Source organism: Anas platyrhynchos, chromosome 19 (assembly GCF_047663525.1).
Source record: "Anas platyrhynchos isolate ZD024472 breed Pekin duck chromosome 19, IASCAAS_PekinDuck_T2T, whole genome shotgun sequence".
NCBI classification, from domain to species: Eukaryota; Metazoa; Chordata; class Aves; order Anseriformes; family Anatidae; genus Anas; species Anas platyrhynchos.
Window position 1 is genome coordinate 9,224,793 of NC_092605.1, and position 14,109 is coordinate 9,238,901.

Consider the following 14,109-nt stretch of genomic DNA (forward strand, 5'->3'; position numbering starts at 1 on the left):
TTTTGCACATTTGATGCCAAATGCTAGGAACTGACCCTATTTCTAATATTTTTGTAGAAATAAGAGGAATTAAAAGGGGAAGAAAGATTGTTATAAAACCTATTTGAGTCTTAAATATTTAAAAGCAGTAGTTGACCAACACCTCTACCAAAGCTTGAAGGGAAAACAGCATTTTATTTTAGCGAAATGATATTACTTCCCAGCTCCCGTGCCTTTAATATATAAGGGAGCTGTACATAATTCAATGTCTACTTATTTTAAAAAGTGAGATACTATATTCCTCTAAAGAATGAGATTCAGCCTTTTAGTAATAAACAGCATCTGCTTTGTTTTGCCTCCCAACTGAAAGGTAATTGAACTGACAATTCCAAGCTGTCCAGAAAATGACAGATGACTGAATTGGGAATAGGAAGAAAGCAGAAGCCCTTTTGTACTAAAGAAAGGGAGATAGCACACTATAGTTGGGTCTGGTTCCTTTTTACAGATTTCTTTCAGAGCTTAAGCAGCTCCGGGTGACCCCAGCCAACTCATTTATTGTTTAATTTCTTAATGCCAGCAGTGGCTATTACAGTTCCCAGGTAGAGCAGCATTTACTACACAGTAATTTTTACAACAGTCTTGTCCTTTGTGACCATAGAGACGTGGTATGGAAGATAATCTGCTCCTATTACATTCTCCCTACTTCTCAGATTTATTGTGAGACTCCTGGGTGGTTTTGTTTTGGACTTTTTTTTTTGCTACTTTTGAGTCTAAGCTAACTTTTTTCCTCCTGGTCTATAGAAGTCAGAACAGTCTATGTTTGTGTTGCGTGGTGATTAAGCTGCTTCACAAGTGCTCTTGAGATCTATACTGAGTGAATTGTGAGGCTGTTTTGGCAGATCAGCTGTTCTGTCTGGGTCACGAGCATCAACACTTTATTTACTGCATTTGGACAGATTCACAGAAGTAGACAGTTGTGATAACATTTCAATGTGTGAGAAAGCCAGAGCTCAACACTGGATGGTTTCTGAACAGGGAGAGCTGGCTGACAGTTGCAGCAAGGCTCGTAAGAACTATAAATTCTGTTTGGAATGCTGTTGAACGTTGTGGCATTAGTTTGTTGTATGGCTTTGAACAAGCTCCCTACCTCTGTTCCCCTGTTTGCAGAATATGGGTATTTGTATTGTATGTATGTATAGATATCTATATCCCCTTGGTGGTGTTGCCTTTATCACTAACACAACTCCCAACTAAAATGAAACTAAGAATTTAGTATATAGTGAAGTGGTGGTTCAGTCTGTTTGCTATCCTGCTCTCCAAGGAATAGCTGTGGAAAACACATTCAGATGTTTTTTAGTTTTGCTGTCTGATTCCCTTATTAGCGCCCTCTCACCATGTTACAGATAGATTTGGAGAAGTATTCTACCCAGAACAGAAACCAAGTTCTTCACATTTTTTGATAAGCTCTGCTAATATTGGTTAAATCTAATAGGCTCCACCAACAGGTCAAGCTTGTTCAATGACTATTCTAACAGTTCTTTCTATCTGAAATTAGTATCTGCAGGTTTGTTGCACGTGGTGTGACTTTCAGACTAGAACCTAGATGCTAGGCTTTCCCAGGGTATTTACTCTTACTAGAGCAAGTTGTACGCATTTCTGTTGTTGCATTAGGTGTTTGGTGAAGCAACTTCAGCTCCAAACATCTAGGAAGTGGAGCAGTTTGGGTTTTTATGGTGAATTTCTCAGGCTGAGGCCACCATTCTGGTTGATGTGGGAAGGTGATGTTCATGGACAAATCTCAGCAGCCCTGTTCCCAGCCTTCCCTCCTTGCTGTGCTTACATTCCTGGCATTCCCTTATTTGCCGCACCCACTTCAGTCCTGCTCCTCTGAGGTATATAGCAAGTTAATTCTCCCACAGCTGCCAGAACAGTCTTATGGAGTTACATTTTCAGCTTGCCAGAAAATTGATCAGGACTATCTTGAGTTATCTAAGTCTATTCTACATTCCCTGTAGCAGATTGTCTAAATTGCTTTCAATGGGAGGAAGCTTTCTCTCTGGGCTCATACATCAGGCTGCTTATATACAGCTACAACAAGACACACAGCATGATGCTCTGTGAGCTGCAGAAACGTAATGTAGAATCATAATGTGAATTTTTCATCTAAAGGTGACTGGAGCCAGTCAGGGGTTTGCTTTCAGGAAAAAAAAGTCACTACAGTTCTTTGAAATCAGGAAATGCGTCAGAGAAAGAAAGGTGCATATTAGCATTGTATTTAATTATGCTTACTGTGCCAGAATCAGTTGGAAAATAGACTCATTGCAAAAGACACAGCTCCTAAAATTGGCAATTGTTTATTGTATTGTAGTTCACGATGATAGCATATTCTCCTGTCTGAGGAGAATGGGGCTAGGAACAAACGTGAAGACTGCAGAAAGGATGAAGTGAGACATCTCGGAGAGCTTGATTAGGAAGGAAAGTTCTCTGCCTGTGGTTCAGAAGGCACAGAAGCTGAAACACCTGGAAGGTAGGCTTAAATCACATCGTTGTAAAGAAATTATTTCAGAAGTTTGTCAAGAAGGTGACTTGTCTGTGAAAGAACAGTACTGATGAAGCAGGGATTTAACCAAAGCTGGAGGCTCCCATGTTAAAGTTGGGATGTGATGTCTGATTCCAGCAACCAACAAGTGGTTCTTACTCATGCTTAAGGGAATTACACCCACCCCATATTCTCTCTGACACTGCCAGTACTCAGAAGTTAATTTCTCTCTTTGATTAGAAACCTTAAAAAAAAATTGACTCTACAACTTCCCACAAAGTTAACATCTACAAATTAAGGCTGTACAAATTAAGGATCGTGTGTTGTTTTCCACTCAAGCTTGGATTTTCCTTGTTGAAGTCTCTGCTCCATCTGAGAGATGATAGCTTTCTTGAGCCCCAACAGTCTTGTACTATCACCAGAAAGATTCTGCTGTAGTTAACTTTGCTCACGATGTCTGTGGAACATAGAGGCCACACTTGCTCATTCTTTCATTACTGTGTCAGTTCACAGGCTTTTAACTTGTGTTTGGCAATAGTGAGAACAGATATGAATCAAAGCTAGAGCAAATATTTTCTGACTATGAACCCTCTCTAAGTTCAGTAGCACTCCCAATAGCTCCCAGTTGCTCTTTTGTTTGAGGCAGAGGCCCCTGGGCTCCAATTTAAGCTCTGATGCTTAGTTTTCAAAACCACCTTTGAAGCTGTGTGTTGATGATCTCAGCAAGTGGGAATGAGAGGTCACTTCTTAATTCCTGTGAATGAGAAGAAAGTCTAGAATATCTTCCTGGTTAGTGCTTAGCTTCTTGCATCAGCTCTACAAGGAAGTACACTTACTGCATCCAGTAGCACTAAGATGGTGACAGAAATAAGGAACATGTACGTTGTCTGTTAATGCATGCCAGAGTTGCTTGTCTGAAGGAGTATTGTGTTAAAGTGTACGCAAAGTTCATGCATTTGCTGTGGCACTAGAAGTAGTAACCTCCAGATGACAGTGTGATTTCTGAGTCCTAATAATACAGAAGTTTCCACAATGATTAAATTCCATGGCAAGTCCACAAACGCTAATGCAGCATAGGTTACAGATGGTGTTGAGGTAAGGCAGATACCACTACAGTTTGTGTTCAGTAACACTGCCATTAACATAACTGCTGTTGCTAACATTAAACTTCATGTCATCAGTAACTACTGTCTTCAGTCAGTAATACTGTATTAATATAAACATACCAAGCAGCAATTTTAAACCTTAAATGGCTGCTAATGCAAAAATAAAGCTTCTAACAAATATTCCTTGAGTCTATTAATAGCAAAAATCATACGTTTATATCCCAAGACTGCTCTGAGGTGTTTAAAAAAGGATCCAAAAGAAATGTCAGACACCAAGTTTTTTTTTCTTACAACTTCTTAAAATACTCAGAACTAATCTTAGATTGTTTTATCACCACAAATGGACATAGAAAATTCAAGCTATTCCTAGACTACAGAAATTATTTGAAATTGATCCTCTAGCAAAACAATGTCTGTCTTTTCACCCATAGCTTCACAGCTATGCTGGGATTTCAGCTTTTGCTGCTGTGAAGCTGCACTGTATTTGTACAGTAAGCTGTATATATTTTCTAAAGAATTAAGTTGTTTGCAAGGGGGGGAACGTCTATGTTAATTGGTTTGCAAACAAGTATAGCTCAGCCACTTCTTTATCAGGAGTATCTTTCTGTAGCACTTTGATCTCTATTTCTAAAATTTGTTGCTTGTTTGGTCTTTTAGGACTGCCCTTTTAAAGACAGGCAGCTGCAGCCTCTTAAAGTAGCTATCATTCAACTGGCAGCTGTTAGCCATGTCTGGCTTTTCAAGTCCAGCTAAAAGTACCTGCTATAACTTTTCTGAGATGTCATTTAACTTTCAGAAGGCCTACTATGAAGTTCTAAATCCTTCCTTTGAGGTCATATGTGAAACCAGAGACTCAGTAAGTATGTTCAAGCAACAAATAGTGGGGACTTGAGGTATCTTGGTATCTAGCTCTGATTTCAGTGGTCTTTGTGTCATCCTAGTTGAATCACTTCTGCATCCGCAGAAAGAATGTCTGAAATATTTGTAACATCTTCAGCTCCCATAGCTCTTTTTCTCCACCCTTTCCAATTTTTGAACGAAGTATTAGGAGAATTCATGTCTTCCCCTAACATCCAAATCTGGGAAGAAATTAGAGCCTCTTAAATACAGTGCTGTTAGATGGAGAAAGTGATCTTGCAAAGGGTTTAAAGCACAAATTTCATCCAAAAATAACCTGTCACAAATCTTTATCAAGCTACTTAAGCATTTAGAATGAGAATGTTACCAGACAGTGTTCGCAGAATATGGTTTGCAAGCAGAATTGTATGAGGTAAGCATTTATATTTTGGTGTTATGCTAATTTTGGTGTGGATGAAACCATGACACACCACCCCTTCGGAGCACAGCTGGGGAGATCAACCAGTGTGGTGGTTTTAAAAAAAAAAAAAACACAAAGTGGGTTTTTAAAAAAAGTGGGTTTAATTGAAGGATGAAAATACACAACTGTCATAAAACAAAATACCAATTGTGTATGGCAGACTAAGATGTAGTCTTGAACCCAGTCTTTGGTCAGAGTAATCCAAAATTTAAATGAGCAGAGATGTGATCTCTGCAGCTTACATCTCGGTATCTGTGGTAGGTGCTATACTTAGACCCCACATTTCCCAGTTTCCCCATTGTTTCAGGGAGTGGGGGAGTGAGGAGCAACCTATTAAAAACAAACTTCTATAGTTGGCTTGTGGCTATTACTGCTTACTTCAGGTAAGTGGTAAGAGCCTGTTTGGTGTGAATGCCTCCTTTAAGGGGGGTGGAAGCATTATAGAAAGTGTCTGTTTTAGAAGTTAACTTTCCTCTCTAGAGCAAGGGGAGAATGTTTTATGTACTCTTTACCAGGGAATTGAGGCTTGATATTTACCTAGGCAACTGTTTTACCATATTGTAATTACAGCCTTTTAAAGCTAAACGAACGATAGGAGGGTCATATAGTTAACCCCTGGAATTAGATGCCTGTGCAGTCTGAATTTCATCCTCTGCGCGTGTTTTAATTGCAAAGTCTGATCAGTTTTATTCCCTACAAAAAGGGTGCCTTGATCAGAGCTCAGAACAGGTGATGGCTGCTGCTGTGCCAGGTGTGCTCAGGAGTTGATGTGTGCCTCTGCACCCTCTGAAAGTTGTGTTCAAACCCAGGTTGGGTAGCACAGCGTTCCTGCCTAGGGGCAGTTCTCCCTGGTCGCTCCAGCTGCATCCTCTAAAACTACCTGAAAGGGAGCTGAGGGTCAGTGTCCTGTCACAGATAACCAGTGATAGGAGCAGAGGGAATGGCCTCCAGTTGGGAACGGGAGGTTCAGGTTGGAAATGAGGAGACATTTCTCCTCAGAAAGAGCGGTCAGGCATTGGGATGGGTTGCCCGGGGTGGTGGTGGAGTCCCTGTCCCTGAGGGTGTTCAAGGAAAGGTTGGACGTGGTGCTTGGGGACAGGGTTAGGGGGTGATGGTGGTGGCAGGGGGCGGTGGGACCCGCTGACCCCGGAGGGCTGCTCCAACCCTGACGATTTTAGGTGGCTTTTTCCCTGTTAACCCCCGACCCTGCCAGCCCCACGCTGTGGCGCAGACCGCCCTGCCTCACGGGCAGGTGGAGACGGCGATAAACGAGGCAAACACTCCGCGGAGAGGGGCTGCGCCTCCCGCCCCCCTCCCGGGGCTAAGGAACGCCTCACAACCACCTCACGGCTCCCCTCAGCGCTCCCCGCCCACCCCCGCGCATGCGCGGAGCCGCCACCTCCCCCCCTCCTTCCCTCCCTCCCCGGGCTGAGCGGAGCGCGCATGCGCGGGGCGGCGGGCGGCTGACAGGGGGCGGCTCTCGCGAGACTTGCTGCGGGAACGGCGGCGGCGGTGGAGCAGGCGCGGCGGGCGGGTGGGGGGGGGCGGCGGCGGCTGAGGCGGCGCTGGAGGGGGCGGCCGGGCCGGGCCGCGTGGGGCCAGGCGGGCGGCGAGGAGCCTCGGGCGGGCCGGGGGACCCCAGAGCTGCTCGGTGAGTCGGTGAGGGGGGAGAGAGGCCGGGCAGCGGGCCGCTGGTTTCCTTCCCGCACGCACGCACACGCACCCGGTCCCGTAACCGGGGCGCTGAGGGGAAGGAAGGGGCCGGCCCCTGCCGGGCTCGGTTGCCCCGGGGTGCTGAGGGGAAGGAGGGAGGCTCCCGGTGTCTCGGCCTGGGCCCCGGGGGTGTTCCGCCTCTCGCCGCTGAGCGCCTCGGGGCTCGCCTCGGGCTTCCCGGCGCAGCGGGGCTGAGCCCTAAGGGGTTGGCGGGGGGGGGAAAGGGGGTCCTGGGCTCCTGAGGGGAGGGTTGGCGGGGGTCCTGGGCCCTCGGGAGGGGGGAGGAGGTCCTGGGCTCTAAAGGGTGGAGGGGGAAGGGGGTTCTGGGGTCTAGAGGGGAATAAAAGGGCGTCTTGGGCTCTAGGGGGTGTGTGAAAGGGGATCCTTGGCTCTAAAAAGGAGTGAGAGAAGGTCCTGGGCTCTAGTGAGGGGTTACCTGCGAGGTACAGTGCCCTCAGGTGCTGCTCTCCTTCCTCGGGTCCCCCAGCCGGGCTGAGGCTTGTGTCTGGGGTCGCTTTGGCTTAATGTGCATCTGTGTGGTGTTGTGTGCGGGTGGGTCGTGGACTTATTTTTAATGTTCCTCGAGAGTTCTGTAATTTCAGGCAGCTTCCAAAGGTAAAAAGGTTGTGAATAGCCTGTAGGCAGGTTAACGTCCATACCTTCTGTTCTTCTAGGACCTTTTGTGTCACGCTTCAAATGTGAGTTTTTAAGGGAGAGAAAGACGCTTCTCTTAGTCTTCTCTTTCTCTTCTGTACTTCCTGCTTGAGATTCGCAGTTGGTTTTATGCAATAAGGTGTAACTTGCCAATATAGTTCCAAATAATCTATAGAGGACAAGGGTACTGCCTGAGCAACTCACACAACGTCTGACTCCAGATAGAGATCTCTTTTACAACCTAAAGAGAAAATAGTCCGTAGTGCAGTTAATAACTGGAAGAGTTATTCATAGCTCAGAAAGAGTGTTTGGGGAAGTCAGTTCCTTGTTTTAAAGATTATGAAATGCTGTCTGTCAAGGGCCCGTATTTGAAGGGTCCCAGATCATTAAAATCCTTCAAACGTGATGTTGTCTGTAATCCATGTCTGCACAAACTTTGGATATTGAGCGTTTGTGCCAAAAACGGCCTTTGAATTATTACAATCTCTTACAATGGTTAAGTCATTTAGTGTTTTAAGTATTTCATAATACCCGGGAAGCTTGTAACATTTAAACTTGCTATATACAGTTTAGAATAGGAAAGTGACAATAAATAATTTCTGCTAGAGCTGAAGTTTTTTATTACTTGATAAAATGATTTGATCTGATAAATATTATCTGCTTTGTACTGCAGCTTAGTTCTGAGATATCTGGACCTAAGACAAGGCATACTTAAGGAAATTGAAATGTATTAAGCTAATAGGTCTTGAGTATCATTTATTACCCTGAATGTTCTGGCTTTTATATGTTGATAACTTAATTTATATTTTACCTGGTTAGTTTGTAATGCTATACTTCCTTATTTGGCTAATTTGAATCAGGGCTCTGCCCTTATGATTTCTTCTTTCTATTCTTTTGTTTGGAGCTGACACTTAACATTGCTGCATGTCTTCCAGATGATGTATCCATACGTTTTTGTTTCTACCACCCTCAGTCATGTTTTGTCCTATAACAGATGAAGTTTAGGATCTGATTCTTTGCAAAATCTTCCACTGAATGTATCTTCTTACTTTGTCTTTTCTAAACTGTCTGTTCTTCTATTCCTGCCCATGCTACTTTCCCGAAGAACAGTGAAAAGATTGAAGTTAGAAAGCTTTCATCTGCTAGAAAATTAGAGAGAGCAGCATAAAAAGCCTACCTTTGCCTATGTGTTTTTTGAAATATCCGTTGAAAAGATCATGACAATTGTTTCCTGTTGGCTACAGTGGGGAGGTTTGTATTTATAATTACTTATATTCCTTCCTGAGCTGCAGCACTGTATTGTGAATAAAAGCTTGCTATTAGCTGCATCTTCTACCTTTTTTTCCTCATCCATTTTCTTCCTCGTCCTCCCTGATTTTTTAAGAGCAAAACACAGTGAGGTGAGATCTGTTAGTTCTAGTAAGATCTGTTCATTCTTGTAACGTGTGCTCACTGGATTCATATTCTGACTGTGCTTCACTCTTACCTATCTTACCCTATTTGAGGTTTGTGGACCTAAGGTACAGTAGGCTTTGCAACGTGTCCTGTTTCCCGGCAGTCTGCCTAAAGCAAATACCTACAGCTGTGCTCTCAGTTGGCAGAGACCTAGCACAAGCCACTTCCCCAGTAAGCTATTTTTTTCCCTTGTGCAGTAGGTTTCTTTTATTGCAATGGTTGTGCGGCTGACTGTTTCTAAGCTCTTACTGAATAAGGTTAGTGCACAGCGAATGCTCCCTAAATGACTTTAAGGGAATTGGTGTTCTGAGTTTACCTGTTTTTGATGTTTTCTTGGTTTAATATTTTCAAAGCTTTTCCCTAGTTTCTGTGTAGCTTTGTGCCTAAACTTCAGCTGTGCTTTTGCCCAAAGTCTTGATGGTTAAAGTTTTGTTCTACATTGCAGCTGCTGTTAGTATCGTTACCTAGAAACATAACTCTTTTATATGCTGACAATATATACGGTGGTGGTAGTAATACGAATGCATGTTTAAAAAGAAAATTACGTGATGAATCTCTTTCATCTTGAATTGTTCTGGAATATTTCCCACTGTTGTACTATTGCTGAGCTCAGGGAAATGCCAGTGTAGTTCTTGGAAGTGCTGCATCAGTTTCTCTATTAAAAAAAAAAAAAGTTGGGTATTAACTCCTTCAGGTAAAAAAACAAAAAAAAAAGGTTCATTTAGATGCTAGTAGAGTACTGGGTAGCAATGCTTGTGTACCCCAAAGAGAGGAGCGTTTACCAGCTGGCAGTAGCTTCTATCTTTAGCTGTATGTTAAGCCCGTAATGTATTGTCCGGGTTGTGCAACTTGCTTTTATGCTCTTCGATTTTGATTCTAGGGTTTCCAAGGAGCGTTCCCTTAGCTGATGGTGTTTGCATGCAGATAATGATACACAGCTTGAAATGTAGCATTGAGCTTTCTGAAACCCAGAAATGTTGCAGCTATATTTACCCTTTAAGAAGGAATAGAAACTCGGCTGTGTTTACCATGAAGCGTACAGGACTTACTGACAATACGCATGAACGAGTGTTTGCATTTTCCATCGCTTCATATGCGGTCATTTCATGTTACACCTTGATACTGCTGGAACAGCAGAAAATGGTAAAAACAAAACAAAACATCAGTTTAAAAAATAGGTCAGGTTAGAAAGATGAGGAGATGGGGAACCAAACACAATAGAGGCTGGCAAAGGGCAAGTCTTCCTGGCGCAAGAAAGTTACTGCTGCTGTTTGTATATTTATGTCCATTCAGTGTGGAAGGCTGATGTCAGAAAAAACAGATTATTTTAATCAATATTGAGACTTAAGCATTTTAGAATCAAAGCGTAACTCAATAAAAGGACACGCTTTTTGGTTTTAAATATGTGTATTGGCCAAAGCCTGAATCCTGTATATTTATGTCTAGTATTTCCAGCAGCACAGGCAGATCGTTCAGTGTGATCCTTGTGGCTATCGACAGCCTTGTCAGCCTTACTGATGTTTTGGTCTTGCTGTTCAGGTGTACAAAAGAAAATCCCAAACCCTGTCCATGTGGGGACTTCACAAAGATGTTTCTTCTTTGACAAAGGACCTGTAAATATCTGTCCTCATTCTGCCAGTGTGCTGCGATAGAAATCTTAGTTCTGATTTTTTTTCCTTTTGCCTTAAGCTTCGTTATTCTTTAAGGATGTGAAGCTAAAGATTGGCCAAGCATGGGACTCGTGGAATATAAGCACGTTAATTGCTCAACTGCATTTATGTAAGGCAGATTTTTTTTCCCCAAAAGGAGAAAATACTATTGCCATATGCTGCCTTTGCATGTAGCAGTGCTCTTTCTGGGCCATAACCACAATGACTGAATTAGCAGGTGCGTGGGTTAACTGGTGTTTGTCAGATCTTTTCTGTCTTGGATTGTCATTGACAAGGATCAGCTCTCTGCTGATTCTTCAAAGCGATAAATTCATGGCGGTTTTTAATTCGCTATCTTACTTGACTTCTTTCTGATCCCTTCCCTTCCCTGCTATCAAATGAAGCTGGGCTCTGATGAAATCCCTCCTGTTCTGACCTGAGATCAGGGTGTATTTTCAAGGCCTTCAGGTGGTGTCAGTGTCTAGATAGGTGATGCCGAATTTGGTGTCGTTTTTCTCTGGGGCTGGGAGAGATGCTGCCTCGACCTTGCTGATTTTCACGCTGTGCTTCTGAAGCTCTTTGGGTTTATGTTTTGCCGTGTTGGGCTGCTCAAGACGCTGGGATTTCAGGAAGGTTGCCTTTATGTCAGACCGAGCCCTGACTCTGTCTACGTGTGTATTCTTTCGGGGCACTTTTTGCGAGCCGTTTCTTGCCGAGAACCAGCAGCACTATCTTCGCTTCATCTCACTCATACTCAAATCGATACAAGCTGTATGAATGGGGGGGAGGAAAAAAAAAAAAAAGAGAAAACCAGCGGGTATAAACCGTGGCGTAGCGAGCGGGCTGCCCCCCCCCCCCGGGGCCTCCCCCACCGTGCTGCGAGCCCCGCGCTGTGCCCTGCTCCCCAGGGGGCTCCGGGGGCGCCTCTCCCCGGGGCTCCTGCGGGCGGGAGGGGGCCGGGCCCTGCCCCAGCCTCTGCCCGGGCTCCCCGGGGCCGCCTCCCGGGCTGCTGCCGGCCATTGGCCGCGGGCCGTGTCACTCGGCGAGCCGGGCCTGCGGGAGGGAAGGGGAGGAAGCGGCGGCCGAGCCGAGCCGCGCCGGGCGGAGGGGAGAGGCTCTGGGCGCGGCCCCGGCCCTCGCTCCGTGCCACTTCCCCCTAATGGCCCGTCTCTTCCTCCCCCTCTAGGGCGGACCGACCCCCGGCCTCTCCTGTATGCGCCAGGCGGCGCCGGAGCCTCGGACGGAGCCGGGCCGCGGGAGGGCTGAGCCGGGAGCAGCCGCGGAGGCTGCGGGGAGCGCTTCCTTCCCACCGGGAGCCGCAGCCCCAGCCCCAGCATGGAAGCCATCGCCAAGTACGACTTCAAAGCCACGGCGGATGACGAGCTGAGCTTCAAACGGGGAGATATCCTTAAGGTGAGTGGAGGGGAAGGGCTCGGGGTTCGCGCTCTGGCCCTCGGCTTTTCGGCTCCTCTCCCTGGTGAGTCGCTTCCTGTCCCTCTGCCGAGTCCCCAGCGATTGCCAGGTCCTTTTAATAGGGTACCTAAACGTTTCCTCGAGCCCAGTCCAACCTCTTAAAAAGCAGGAGATGCTGTTCTGTTGCTGTGTTAAGCATACATCCCAAAGTCTCGCTCTCCTCTCTTCTGAGCCTGCAATATTTGAAAACTCGGTCTTAAACACTGTGGCGAATAAGCAGAAGTACAAGACAGCGTGCTCTGCACTGAGTTCCTTTCTATGAGAGGATACCCTTCAGTGTATTTGAGATCTGTTTGGTGTTCCTTTCCTTTGCCTTCTGCCAAAGATTCCAGTATTGAAGAATGGTGATTAGATTATTTCTCAGTAGGTAATCATTTTGCATCACCCTGTCAAATAATGCTGCTGAATTTTATCTTCAGACCTGATGAACTCAAGTGATAAGCTTGTGACTGAATATTTAATGGATCTGTGCAGATGTAAGTGGATGTTGGAGTGCATTAGAGGAATTTTGCTCTATAGCCCTTTTGATATATCAAATGCTTTAAGAATTCATCTTTAGAATTTGAGAGACACCAGAGTTTCTGAGACTGTAATTAAAATAACGCACAGAACAAGCCCAAAATTTTGGTTGTGGACGGAGTAAAACATAAAGCCCATAGTGATTTGTTCTCAGCAAAGCATAGTTCTGAGCTGTGTTGCTTCCAAGTAGTAAGAGCATTATTGCGGGGTGTATTAATGGAGTTTCATTCAGAGCTAGTATTTCTCTGTAAACATAAAAGATGGGCTTACCTTCCTAGTGTGATGCATTTACTATTCAAATATTTTAAGATGCTGCTTTCTAAAATGCTTTGAGTAGAAACTGCTTTGAGAGGTGCCTATCTTGCAGATGTAAGGCTGTAACTTTGTGCATGCTGACAAATCAACTCCTGCAGACCTCAGTGGGATTACTCATCTGCTCAAAATTTTTACAAGAGAAGGGCTTGATTTAGCTACTATTTTAAGATAAATTGGAAGAAGTCCTCTACATATATACTTGAAATACGAGCTCTAGAAGTATTTTAATAATGAAATGTGACTGTTAGAAATGCAGTAGTATTGTGTGGCTGTTAATAGAGAATGGCAGCAAAAATGTATCCTGCTTTGAAATTGTTCTTTTAGAATAATTGCATCTGTATATGTTCTCCACATCCCTGGTTCATAAATGACCTAAAAAATGCCTGTTAGATCTGCACACCTCAATTCCCATGTTCATGTAATAACCTTTTGCTGTTTTTAAACATTCAAAAACTTCAGAACGCTAGATTTCTTTTGTGATAACCTAACAATCATTTTTCTATTTTGGGTCACTACTAGCTGCCCTTGGCTTTTATAGTGTATTTGAAGAAGGGCACAGCTGAAGTGAGCTTGTAGAAAGTGCTGAACAGGAAGGAAAACATAAATATAGTGAAGTACAGTTTATTTTAAAGGGAATTCTTCGTTATTTTGAGCTGGTTTGGTATAGGTGTTTGCTGAAGTACATGAGAAATGTCTTGTGTAATGTTTGTATTCATTTAAAAATATTTTCCTCTCTAAGAATTAAAGGGAAAATAACTTTTTTTTAGACTTTTTAATGTTTTGTCTGTACTAAAACTGCTGCTTGTAGTAAAATGTGCTTGAATCTTGGCCACTTGGTGTCATCTCATAGATACAAATTCTGTCATAATAGAAACATGCCGATACGTATGTAGTTACATCACGTTAATCACTGTATTTTTCCTAGAATACAGGGATTTTCCTACTCTAGACAGAACTTAGGCTTAACACTTCTGCAAAGCTATAATCAGTTCTCAAAATTATTATTATTTTTTGCTTATATTCTGAAAATACAAATTTTACATATTTACTTCATAGATGAGTAAACTTAGGCCTAGAAATGAGGACTTGCTCCAGATCACCAATAAAGTTACTGAAAATTCCAAGAGTTTCAGCGATCTTTTTTCAGCATACAGTTGTAGTGAGTTAGTGTGGTGTGGGAAGGTTTTCTGTATAAAGCTGGCAAACTTCAGAGAAATAAGCCAACAACTCTTAGAATTGTTACAGTTCATTTTATTCAGACTGACAAGCTTCTGTGGTAAATTGTCAGTTTGAAAGTCTGGTCCACTTCAAAAGCATTTCAGTTTGTGGAAATTAATTTTCATCAGGCATGCCAGATCTGTTTTGTTAGTACTTCACTCATGACTGAGA

At 43.8% G+C, this 14,109-nt stretch overlaps 1 protein-coding gene across 2 annotated transcripts in view; it reads left to right on the forward strand.

Moving 5' to 3' along the window:
- Positions 1-14,109, forward strand: part of GRB2 (growth factor receptor bound protein 2) — a 57,205-nt gene that overhangs the window by 225 nt on the left and 42,871 nt on the right. The window contains exons 1-2 of one of the 2 annotated variants that reach the window (XM_038165516.2): positions 6,434-6,593; positions 11,600-11,826. In XM_038165516.2, coding sequence (XP_038021444.1) covers positions 11,749-11,826 — 78 coding nt within the window. In that variant the 5' untranslated portion in view covers positions 6,434-6,593; positions 11,600-11,748. Of the gene's footprint in view, positions 1-6,433; positions 6,594-11,599; positions 11,827-14,109 lie in introns of those variants that run through there. The other variant, XM_038165517.2, reaches the window with a different exon arrangement.